Source organism: Anomalospiza imberbis, chromosome 1 (assembly GCF_031753505.1).
Source record: "Anomalospiza imberbis isolate Cuckoo-Finch-1a 21T00152 chromosome 1, ASM3175350v1, whole genome shotgun sequence".
In the NCBI taxonomy this organism is placed as follows: Eukaryota; Metazoa; Chordata; class Aves; order Passeriformes; family Viduidae; genus Anomalospiza; species Anomalospiza imberbis.
Window position 1 is genome coordinate 787,048 of NC_089681.1, and position 13,034 is coordinate 800,081.

The 13,034-nt window shown below is 45.8% G+C and overlaps 1 protein-coding gene across 1 annotated transcript; it reads left to right on the top strand.

The window, feature by feature from the left end:
• The first annotated feature begins 3,475 nt into the window (after positions 1 to 3,475).
• LOC137463619 (lymphocyte antigen 6E-like) lies at positions 3,476 to 9,851 on the top strand. The gene is made up of 3 exons (XM_068174937.1): positions 3,476 to 3,929; positions 7,989 to 8,108; positions 9,585 to 9,851. The coding sequence occupies exons 1-3, from the start codon at positions 3,878 to 3,880 to the stop codon at positions 9,794 to 9,796; spliced, it is 384 nt and encodes a 127-aa protein (XP_068031038.1). The 5' UTR covers positions 3,476 to 3,877; the 3' UTR covers positions 9,797 to 9,851.
• Positions 9,852 to 13,034: the final 3,183 nt, after the last annotated feature.

Consider the following 13,034-nt stretch of genomic DNA (forward strand, 5'->3'; position numbering starts at 1 on the left):
TCCTTCCCGTGCACCTTCCTCCCATCCATGTCCAACCCCAGCTCTGCATTCCCTGGCTGTTTTCTCTCCCAGATTTTCTTGTTGGCTTCTTCCTCCAGTCTTACTCGGGGTTTTTCCATCCAAACTCTATTTCCTTGCCTCAACACATTGCTCTGTCCTTGGTGTAAATGCAAGTTTGGCCAAGGATGCTTTGAATTTGGCCATGAGTCTCCCCATTCTCACCACAGATTTTATTGCCTTTCCCAGCTGAGCTGGCTCCATCCATCTGCACAATTTTTTCTCCTCACCCTGTGTCCCTTCCTGACAAACTTAGGGATATTCATGTGACACAGATGCAAAAACCCCCAAACAAGCCAATTCTGTGACCTTGGCTGGCCATATTCTGCCCCACACCCCACTCCTAACACGGTGACAACTGAACTATTTGGAAAAATCTTCATCCTGTGCCATCCACAAGTTTAGGATTCCTTAGGGACAATGGTTGGCACGGGGAAAGGCCAAGATGGGGCTGGTACGGCCTCAGGTCTTGTTCTACTCAGCTTGGGAGTCCAGACCTGCCCTTGGCAGCCAGGTTTAAAATTAAGGTCATGTCCTGACCTGCCTGAACTTGGCAGGTGCCTCTATTTTGGGATGGGAAGGATCCTGGCATGGCAAAGGGGATGGAAGCATGTGGGACATCCCTGGAGGGTTTAATGGCTGTTGCATGGAGAAGTTATAAACAGCTCTGGGAATCCAGAAGTGCCATCCCTAAGGGAGCAGCTCCATCCTGGCTGGCTCCTTCTTGCCTAATTTCCCCCTGACCCCATCGGTTTTTCCCTAGTGCCCAACACAACTCATCCATGTGCTCCAAAGCTGACCCACATCCCAAAGCCCTTATCTGAAGGCGGGAGCAGCAACTTCCCTGAGGCACAGGAGGCCCTAAAAACATGACAGCTCCCGTGGTAAACCCTCCTCTTGGAATGTTGTGTAAGAGGAGATTCTGCCAGCCCTCCCGAGAAATCCTGATTGACACCTCCCACACAGGTGCTGCTCCCTAATTCCACATCCTTCCATCACCCTGGGTTTCTGGTGCCTCCCATGGCTGCACACTCCTCACATGGAAGCGTTGAGCTGCCCCATGAGCAGAGACATCTGTGATGCCTGGAGGGCTTTTAGGAAGGAGATGGGAGTCTCATTCCAGTAGCTGGGACTGGTCCTGGGAGGTAACTGCCTCTCTCTCCCTGTGGATTATATAAAAGTCATTTTTCAGAGCTCTGAGTCACTGCACCAGGACCTGGATCAGCCAAAGAGGCCCTTCCCTGCCTAACGGAGGGAAGGAGGCATCTGCAGGAGGTGCTTTAACTCTGGCCCTTCTTTTTCCTCTCTCAGGCTTTTCCCACCACTGGTTTTGAAGGATTTGTGCTGCCTGCTGTTCTCCTTGAATAATTCCCCTGCCTTTTCCCCCACAACATGAAATTTCTCCCCCTTTTCCCTGTTTATTTCCCCAGATCCAACACAGTGCCTCGATGCCAAAGCAAGAGACAGGATGGGTGCAAGAGGTCAAAGCAACACTCTCAGTGGGTCTAAAAATCTTCTGGAAGCCATGGAAAGGGACAAAAGCAACCCTTTTTCCAAAGCTGACTGCTGCTTTCTTGTCACGAAGCCAACCCATGACTCCAATTTAAGTCCATTGCCAACTCATGGCTCCAATTTGATCCACTTTAATTTTCCTGTATGGATAATGATAAGATTACTCCAGAGAGGTGACTCAGCATCCTTGGGGATTCTTTTCTCCCAGTCTTCCTCAGTCTTACTCCTCACTTGGTGTCCCTGCTCCAGACCCTCCTCCAGGCTGTGATCCCAGGCTGCAGGAGACACCCTCTCCATGCTGGATCCTTGAGTGATGCCTCTGAGTGCTTTTGAATTTTGTAATCTGCCCTGTTGGGAAATAAATCTCTTTTCCATGCTCTCCATGAACCGGGAAGGGGGAATGCTCCAGCATTCCAAGGTACCTTAGAACCACAGTACTAAGGAAGACATTCACATCCTGGAAACAACTCCCAGAAAACTCAGAAAATCCCATTTCCCACCCAAATTTCTCTCCTTAGTACATATTTGTTGGATGTGCCTGGGATGTTTCAGCCTCAGTGCTCCTTCAAAGTCAAAGTCAAAGTCAAAATCAAAATTGATGTCGAAGTCTAAGTCAAAGTCTACATCAAAGTCTAAGACAAAGTTGACTTGTGCTTATCCTATTCCCAGAGGATTCATGTGGGAATAAAATGGATGTTGGAAAAGTCAACAAAGCCAGGTTGGATGGGGCTTGGAGCAACCTAGGATAATGGAAGGTGTCCCTGCCCATGGAGAGGTGATTTTTAAGGTCCAAGGTGGTTTTTAAGGTCCCTTCCTACCAACCCAATCAATGACTCTATGGAAATCAACAGGAGATGAGATATGGAAGGGGAAAGGAATAAGCACAACAAGTCTGTGGGATAAAAAAGACCAAAAATATGGGGAAAAAATGGTTCTTTCAGCCTCACTGCAAAATGCCAGCAAGGAGACACACCCACTAACGAGGGAGAAAAACCTGTCTATAAAACACTGGGGCAAAGGACCAAGTTGTCCTGCGTAAAGCACAAGGCTCAATTTGATCATCACCACATCCACACTGACCTCACCGACCTCCAAAACCCAGGGAATGTCTGTTTGGACACAGGGCTTGAACAACTCTGGAATTCACCACCTGATGACGTCATTCCGGGAGCAGATCAGGAGGGCCTGAAAAAAGTGTCAGAAAATCACATGGATCGGGAAATCATCCAGTGTTGGGATGATTCATGTAAGAAAGACAAAAATACCCTGCTGATGGCTACCTGGAGGGAACTGCCAGTTAATTTATTCCCTAATTGCCAGAAAAAGCAGGGTTTGACAATATTTTCTTTCTGCTGTCCAGGACTAATCTTGTTTTAGAGGAAGCTCTTGTGGACGTGGCAGCTTGAGCTCTTACAAGATGCATCTTGAATGAGGGTCTCTATCCCAGACTGTCAGGAACAGATTTTAAGGAATTCAGAGGGGAGGAACAACACAGAGGAATAAAAGCAAAAGGATTGATTTAAGGGGAGAGATCTGAGAAAATGACACTTTGAGGGATGACTCTTTCCAGAGCAGAGCTGCAATTCCAGGGTGCCAATTTGTGGGCTTGGAAATGGAGGCCTGATTTTCAGAAACTGTTGGGTGTGGAGAAAAGCAGCTCCTCTAAAGAATCCCTGGATACCGGCAAAATGTCATTAAGTCAAAATTGTATGAGATATTTGAGGATTACAAGCAGAGGGATTAACCAGAGGAAAATTGATAAAGAAATGAAGACTGACATGAAAATTTGAGGAAAATCTTCCATTTAACCAACCAGTAGCTAATTTAATTTAGTGTAAAACACACTGATTTTGAGGTAAACCAGCTTAGGCCAGCTCAGAGGATGGTGCTGTTGAATAATTAAAGCCAGTGAATGGTACAAACCCTGGAACATCACGTGCTGTCTATGCAAAGGGACTAGAAAAATTCATTCCTAGGACAATCTCCCCGTGCCTCCGAGCTCTGCCTTCATCAGAGCAGCGGCTCTGGAAGGAAGGGAAGGAAGAAATTCAGAGGAGGAGAGAGCAGATCCCGACTTCCCATCACTCACACGACCAGAAGAGCAAGAAATGTGTGGCTGAAAGGGCTTTTCCCCAAGGTGCCAGCCCATTTCCAAGGGCTCTGGTGTGGAAAACTCCCACATGAACACTCCACACCCTTGGGTTGATTTCATGTCCACCTGGAACCTGTAAAACTGCTGCTGTTGGGCTGGGGTATAAAACCTGCCCTCCAAACAGCTTCCCAGTCCTGCTGGGAGGATCTGCTGGAGATGAGGACTCCTCTTGTCACCTTGCTGGCTGCTGTGCTCTGTGTGGAACAAGGTGAGCCTCTCGTGCTGCTCCTACTTGAGACAAGGATTAGGGGGAAGATGGTGACAGTTTTCCACGTGGCAAAACTTCAGAGGGCTGTCACCAACTTTGCAGTGTTGTGGTGGTGTCACCCATGTCCTTTTGCACCTCAATCAATGATTTGATGCAGAAATGAGAATCTGAGGAATTGATTCTTCTTTCCAGTGCTGGAGCTCTGGTGGTGCTGGATGCCAGGTTAAATCCACACTGTGGTCCTTGGGATCTTCCAAAAGGAGGCAAGCTGGAAGTGATAGAAAGCATAACAAAATGGGTTTTTCTCATTAATAATTTCAGTTGTTGAGTATTTTAGAGACTTTTCTGTCCTGCTGCTGCCTCCCTTGTAGTGGTTTGCCACATGTCTTCCTAGGAAATGCAACACTGGGAATTTTTGTAGATTAAATCAGCAGCAGAGGTGACAGAACTTTTCACGTTAAAGGCATCCCGCTCCCAAAGGGAAGGCTGAGTGTTGTCCTCCTTCTGGGAGTGAGACACACATGTTGCTCCATCGCTCCTGGCATGCGGGAATGATGAACAGGGTGCCAAAATTTCCCCCACACCTGATGGTTTCCCAGAAACCACGATACTAATCTGGTTGAGAAAGCGGCATCTAATTAATAAATTATCACTGATGTATCAACCCCCTACTCCTACATCCTTTGGAATGGTTCTCTAGCGTGCCTGGAAGAGCAGGACCTTTGGCCGGTTTTGGGTGTGGGAAAAAGACTGTTCAGTTATTGAAAAAAAAAATTGATTTAGTGCCCACAATTCCTGACTGAAGCAATGTAACATGAACAGAAGAGGAGTATTTTCAAAGGTAATGTTCTCAGCGTGACCCAGGATGAACTGAAAGGCTCACGGAGATCCAGGATCACAGGTTCATGGTGGGATTCCTTACTGGTGACATTGGATATTGGCAGCAGATTCCCAACGGATTTAAGGACAAGCTTTTACACAGCACCTTTCTGTGGCCCAGCCCAGATCCAGAATAAGAGATTGCAGCTTTCTGGCCTAATACTGGGACAAAGGAAAATGTGGAAACTGGCATTTGATCCTTCTCAGGTATCCTGGGTCTCATCCGAGACCCTAATGACCAAATTTTGGTCAAAACTCTTGATCTATCAGCAGACCAAAGAGGGTCTTTTGCCTTTTTAACCCCTAAACTCACTGTTTTGTGAATTTTGAGTCCAGAAAAAATCATAAAAGGTCTTGATAATTTTCACAGAATCACATTAAGGGTGGAAAAGACCTCTAAGATCGTCAAGTCCTTGCTGTAATGTTGGACGAGACCAGACAGATATTTTCTTAAGGTGTCCCTGAAAGTTTCCAACAAGGAAGACTCCAGAGCCTGGAATTGCTCAGAGACTCTCATCACTTTAGGAATTTAGTTTTAATATCTCTTAGCACCCATTTTTGTTCTGTTCTCCCATATTTCCACCACGGGACACATAAAATATTTTATTACTTTCTTCTTTGCTGCATCTTTTTTCTTGCATGAAGAAGATTCCTGTGACTTTCATCAGCATATTCTCATTTTCAACAAAAAACCAAAATGCTTCCAACCTTTTTGACAAGGTCACATTTCCAAGATCTGTGACCTTCTCTCCTCCCTCTCCTCTGGTCCCTCTCCAAATGCTCTGAATTTTTGGAAGTGCTGCAGAGAGATCTGGGCACCGGGGATCCAGCTGAGGCCTTGCCAGGGAGAAAAGGCCACTTAGTGTATCTTGCATATGACATTTCTGCCCATGTCCCCTTGGGTGACTCCTGTTTCCATGGCTGGAATGTGACACTGTTGACTCCTGCTATTGTCACTGTGGATCTGAATCGTAACTGAACCAATTACTTGTCACCCTATATTTAAGTGTCTAAGTTTTATCTATTGTAATTTGTTTCTCTTTACTTAATTGCATCCACTCTTCTTTTTCACTCTTTTATTGCATCCATCTGTCAAAATCATTTAAAATCATGGGATGGTTTGGGTTGAAAGGGAGTTTCAAAATCATCTCATCCCAGCCCCTGCCATGGGCAGGGACACTTCCACTATCCCAGGTTGCTCCAAGCCCCATCCAACCTGTTCTAGGACACTTCCAGGGATGGGGCAGCCGCAGCTTCTCTGGGAAACCTGTGCCAGGGCCTCAGCACCCTCAGAGGGAAGAATTCCTTCCATTGCTTCAGTTGGTTTGATCAATAATCCTTGGGAATTACCGTCTGAGGGTGTTTTCATGCCTGGCTTTGCACCCATTCCCTGGAATTTTCAGCAGCTCATGTTTCCTGGGCTTGCTCAAGAGCAACATTATTCAGTGTTGTGCCAAAAACTCCATAAAACCTCCTTGAATCTCCTCTACTCGGCACATGAAAATTCAACTTCTTGTAGAGGAGAATGATGCAAAAAAAGCTGCACAGGATCAACAGCTGGGGACGTTTTTCTTTCCTTTCTATCAGAAACTTCTCATTTCATGGTGTGACCTCTGCTGTCCTTCCACTTTCTCACTGCCAGCTTCTTATCGGGCAAAAGTGCACTCACAGGGATGTGTCCTTTAGTTGTTTTTGCCCTTTCCAAAATGACAGACTGGCCCCAGACTTAGCAGGAACTCAGCCAGCATTTGGCTTTGTTTCCCTCAAAAAAATTAGCTTTGTTTTTAAAAGAACTCAATCACAAAACCCCACACTTTGCTCTGGGTGATTTCACGAGCTCTGAACTCAACCACCACTATTAAACCTTTCCATCTGCCTGGCTGGGGAGTGCTCTGCATGTATTTTAGGGTTTTTTACCACCCAGACTCTGTTTTTGCTCCTCATCATGATACCTCAGGTTTTAGTTTTTATATTTTTCAGATTCTGTGCTGCTTTAGTGTGCAATTCTGAGCTTCATATTAGGGGACGGTGAGCTCTCTTCACAGAGCAGGGAGACAAAACAATTCCTTCGCCAGCCGGGGACCAAGGACAAATGATCCAAATCTCAGGCCCAAGAGCACAAACAACATGGACTGAAGAGAGAAAAACAAGAAGGATGGGACTTCATAAGCTAAAGCTATAATTGGACAATTAACTCCAGTATGCAAATTGACCAGAACTTATAAAAGCAAGAGACCCTGTGAGTGGTCGTGCATTTTGTGACCATTTTGGGTTCATCTTGGGTGTAGCCCTGGCTGGGCTCTTGTGCTGCCCATGGTGCATCCATTGAGGCCTTTTAATAAATCCCTACTTTATTCTTTAACTCTGTCTAGTCTCTGTCCTAGGTCAGCCTTCACAAGGCATCACTTCTTCTTATTTCCTACTTTCCAGAGGTCTGGCCTACCACATTCTGGTTTTGAGAGCAAACAGAGACATTCTCAGCAGGAAACACAACTCATCGCTGCGTGACCTTCCTGCCAATCATCTGCCACTGCTGCAGACGTAGGAATTATCTCACCAAATCTGCCTTTAGCACTTAAACAAAGATTTTGGTTAAGATTTTCTATCCATTCCCAATTTTATGCTAAAACAAGGAGTTTGACAGAGCATATGAGGGCTCTCACCAGACTTCCTAGAACTGAGGTTAGGCCAGTTCAGTGACGTTCAAGCACAAAAAAAAAAGAGATGTGACAGCAGACTCTGAGCCAGATGAAAGAGAAGTAGGACACTGGGCATTGTCCACCTCCTTGAAACACTATGAGCATCTTTAAATTCTCCCTGCCAAGCCCTACCCAGGAGAAACCCTGAGCAGTAATTGGCAATTCCCATGGCTGAACCCTCAGGACTGAGCTGCTATGGCTCAGCAATAATCTCCTTCATAAAAGCTCTCAAATCCTTGAATTCTATTCACATCTCCTGCTCCCAGGAATTGCAAACAGATCGATAACGCTTCGCAGCCTGAGCCAGAGGAGACAGAGAGGGATTTAGCGCTGCTGCCACGGGTCAGGGGATAAAGAAAGTGCTGGTCATTCCCATAAAAACATTCCTCAGGCTGTAACGAGGGAAATGGAGATCTCTGCACTGGAACTTTTCTGGTTTTTAAACCTTGTAATGTGCTTTTTCCCGTTTTTTTCCACCCAGTTTATCCATTCATGTGCTACACCTGCCAAGAACAGGAGTCCAACAAGGACTGTTTGACCATTTCCATGTGTGCCAAGGAGGACAAACACTGCGTGACTGTCCAGAAGGACATCGGGACAAGTAGGTTTGGGAACAGCACCTTGTTTGTTTTGTAGGAGAGCAGTCCCAGGAATGGGATTTCATCCCAGTACGGGAGCAACAGGCCTTGATGACCAACTTTTAGGAGACACTGACCTTGTGGCTGCTGCAGTGTCCAGACACACTTGATACTCCTGCTGGAAATTGGGGAAAAGATGAGGACACTCAGAGCAGCACCAGGGAGTGGATTCCCACCCAGAGCTGTGCGTGTTTCACTCCCAGAACTGTTCTGAGAAATGTTTTGGCCAAATCTCACTGTGGCTGACTCCCTGTGCTAAGCACAATCCTTCAGGTCTGTCCTGGGGGCTCTGTGCCCTCAAAGACCTTGATGTACTCTTGTCCCAAATCTCAGGTCATGCAGAACATTCCCCCTGTGTTTATGCTGTAGGAAAAACCATCCTGGTGGGAATAACCCAGCCTGAGCATCACTTCAGGCAGCTGGAGCTGAGAACCACAGGTGCTAATTCCACATTAGGATTGACAAAAGTTAAAAACATGGAGCCCAGAGAAGTCCTGGTTGGACTTGATGATCTTAAAGGCCTTTTCCAACCTTAACAATTCTAGGATTCTGTGGCACTGTGGCTGCCCCATCCCTGGAAATGTCCAAGGCCAGGCTGGATGGGCTTCTTAGCAACCTGGTCTGGTGGGAGGTGTCCCTGCCTGTTGGATTATTCCTGGCTTTTATAGAAATAGGGCAACTGAGAGGCATTTTAAAAGATTTTATTCCATTATCAGTCTCGTAGAAGGGTGAGACATTAGAGATGTAAAACTCAATACCATTCTATCAGAAGCCAACCCACTTCCTAGTTACAATACTTTATAAATGTTTTCCAGCCTATTAGCTTTAGCCACACAGTGCTGCTATTACTTTTAACATCAATCACTTATATTTTTACCCCACGTGGTCCTGCTACAATGTATCTTTCACAATTCTAATTCTCTAAAATACCTGGTTTTTTTTTGCAAGGTCATATTTTGAAACCTGTTGAAACTTGTTCCTAGCTCAATCTCTCAACAATGTCATCTCTGTTTCATGGCCTTCCTAAGTCAGCACACCTCATCTCAGTGTTTGCATACACATGTACAAGACTTTGTGAGCTTTCAGTCAGTTTTGAGAATTCATTACAAATTCCTTTCTCACATCTCACCCTCTGTTTTGGATTGTAAAAACTTTTTTGATGGTTTTATTTGTCATTTGTTGTACATAGTGAAGTATACAAGTATACAACTCATTACAAATCCATTTCTCACATCTGTCCATGGATGATTTTTAAGGTCCCTTCCAACCCAAGCCATTCCATGATTCTATGATTAATTCTATTCTATGATGAAATTTGCCTTGAGGACTAGTGCCTGGCCTTCCTTTACTCACCAAAACAGATTTAGCCACAAAAATACTTAATTATTTTTCATCCCCCTTTTTCTCTTTTCTTCCCCACTTTTTTTTTCCTTCACTAGAGCCCAACAAGCCTAAATACGTCATCTCCAAGATGTGCTCTCCAACGTGTCCAGCAACAGGTCAGCAACAAATCCAAAGCACCCAAAATGTTTCCTGCTGTGAGAAACCCCTGTGCAACGTGAATGGAGTCAGCAGCAGGCAAAGCAGCCATGGAGTGATGTCTCTGGGTGTCCTGGCCAGCCTCACTTACATCTTTGCATACGGATTGTGATGGGTTTGGAAGAGCTCCCCGTGATGGCTGAAATAAAAGTGTTGTTCTGGGATAATTTTCCACTCTCAAAAATTCGTGTTTTGTGGTTGAGCTTCCCTCTGGGATTTTTGAGAGAGCCTGGATAAGTCAGGTGCTGAACTCCCATTGATTTCCTGAGCCTGCTTGAATCCGAAGTGTGCCCAGACATCCAATTCATCTGAGAAAACACAGAAAATGGCCTTTTTGACATGTTCAAGCTTCAAATCATTATTGCTCCGAGGAGATCCTTGAAGGCATAGTTTTGTCTCTCACTTTCAAAGCTCTGTGAGGAATAACATCCCACCCTGCCAGAAACACAGGGAATGGCTCCACAGTTGTGTCAGCACAGGGGATGATGGGTGAATTTGTTCACAGTGAGTCTGGTTATCAAACATCTGTTTGCAAACAAGCAGGTGGAAGTAAAGCTGATTTGTGGCAATGCTGTGGACGATTCTCCAGCCTCGGTGGGGAGCAATTTCTGGCTCCTCAGCTTCTTTCCTCCCATTCCCGTTTTGAAATGAGCTTCTCTCATCAGAGAAAAGAGAGAAAGGCAGGGAGGGAAATATGTGGCTGAGAGAGGAAAGGCAGTGGGAAGGTGGGAGGGAGAAGGGAAGGAACTGGGGGCAGCCCGCTGAGCTGGGAGTTGCTCTCACACTGCCTCCTCATGGACCTCATCCAGCTGGAAAAGACATCCCCATATCTATTCTCCTCTTTTCTCCCAGGGCCAAAACAACCTCACACAGCTGTCACCAATCCCTGTCATTCAGAGGTTGTGAGAAGCTTTCCACAGACCCATGTTCCTGGCAGAGAAACCATCGATTGTGTTGAGCTTTGTTTGGTTTTGCCCTCCACGCTCTCTGCTCCCTCCTCTCCCCGCGGGAGCTGCAGCTGAGGGGAGACAGAAAAGCTCTGTAGGAGGCCTGGGGGTGTCACAGAGAAGAAGAAGGGCAGCCAGCCAGGGACTCACAAACAGCTCAGAGCTTCTTGGGTCACAGCCCCAGCTGCAAGCTCCCATTCCTGGAAAACACACACACACACAAAAAAAAAAAAAAAAAAAAAAAAAAAAAAAAAAAAAAAAAAAAAAAAAAAAAAAAAAAAAAAAAAAAGAGAGAGAGAGAAAAGGAAAAGCTGGCAGCATCCCTAGCTCAGCTGTGTCCTGGGAGAAACCAGAGCTGGTCCAAACAATTGAAGGGTGTCAGTTTTTTTGTTGTGTTTGATGGTTAAAACAAGATCTTTGCCTTCGCCGAAGCACTCCCTTGGGACTCTGCTGGGTTTTGGTTGCACATGTGGATTTTTGAGGCATTTCACAGAGCCTGGATTTCAGAGCCACTGGTTTTCCAGGAGGATGAAAGATTCCACATCAACTTCATGTTTTGTGCTGTGAGCTCTGGATCTGGTGACTGGTTTTAAATATATTGTTTAATGGATGGAGGGGAAATGAAGGAAATGGAGGTGACATGACACTGGTGGGCAGGGACAAGAGCACACTGACACCCCACTGAACTGTGGCTAGAGATGACAGCTGTCAAAAACCCAAATCAACAGCAGAACCTGCTGTTAATTTTCTCTCACCAAACACAACCTCAAAAGGGAAGGAAAATTAGGATGGAGAAGGGGAAGAACAAAAAGAAGGAAGAGATGTCCAGCTGCTCAGGGCAGGCACTGGTAGGGCTGTGGTGGCTGTGCTGCATCCCAGTTCCAGGAGCAAGTCCTCCAGGAGCATGTCCTCCATACCCTGCACAGTTTTTCCCTGCAGGACCTCAGGTGCTTTCAAAAAACTCCAAGAAATTTGGGCTCCAGGCCAAAGCTGTTACTGTTTTGCCACCTGTCATATTGGCAGGAGAACGAGGAAGTAGAAGTAGCAATTTATATCTCAAGCAGTTTTGCTGGACACAAGAAAGCAAAATCTTGGTGGCGAGACCATATGGAGGGGAAGGAACAAGTGGAGGGTTGAGATAAGTCCAGTGAGGGTGTGGGGAACCAGGATGGACACAGTTCAGGAGGGAAAACAAATTTTATCTTGATCTTTTGCAGACCCTTACTCCCAGCTCTTCCCCCACTTTTCACAACAGCAGTTTAAGTGCTGCCAGAAGGTCAAATGAGAGTGGTTTCCTAGAACTGTCTACAAATTTAGAGGAACCCTTTCTTCCTGAAATTTCTGGATGCCAAAGCAGCTGAAGTAGCCAGGATTATCCTGACTGATTCTTTGGAGGTGAAGGGATTGTGTTTAACAGGATTTACTCATTGTCTTCTCCACCCACCTAGCTCCTGGACTGAAAGCTCCTGGTTGTGGGAGCTGAAAGTCATGGAAAAGAAAATCTGGAGGTGGGAATTCTGGATGGACTTTGTCAGCGCTGATCCTCTGAGTGGAAAATTGCTGGAACTCTTTCAAATAAAGAAGGAAGAGGGACAATTTAAAACTCTTCTTCTTGATTGGAGGTGAGGAATGGGCTGATTATGAGGTCACAGCTCCTTTTCCACACTGGTTCCTCCCTTCCCTGGGCTGGAGGAAGGTGCAGGTAGAAGATCAAGGCTTCTATGGCTCAGCTTTAGGCAAAGCCTAAATCTCCTTTTTTTCCCCATGGATTGAATCAGTCCCATTTCCCTTTTCCAGTGTGAGGTTTGGGTGCTGGTGCTCTCCAGGCTGAGCTGTCTGGGAGAAGAATTCCAGGTGATTCTTGGAGCCTCAGTGTAGGATTTGTTTTTCCAATCCCACAGCTTTGAGCTGCACTTGCAGAGTCAGGAGTTGTGTTTGTGCTTCCACGTGTGGAGTAAGAGGGAAAACAGGTGTGGAGACACAACCACATCAAACACAACAGCAAGAACCACTTTGCTGCCACAGACATTAATGAGATGAACTAATTAACACATCAAAAGTGAATAAAATTAGTGTTTTCTATATAAATATGCAAATCAGTGAGGGTTGTCAGCCAAAGTGGTGTCCAGGAAGATTGGGAAAAGAAATCCATCATAGCTACCAAACACAGCCTGTTTCTCCTGCTCCTGTTCCTTTGTAACAGGAAAATCTGGGTGTTTTGGGAGATTGGGTAACAACAAATCACAGACTCATTAAGGTTGGAAAAGACCTCCAAGATCATTGAGTCCAACCTGTGACCAATCCTCACCTTGTCAACCAGACCAGAGCACTGAGTGCCACCTCCAAAGCCTTTCCATGAAGAAATATCACAGGTAGGTGATATCCCTCCCTGTGACAAGATAA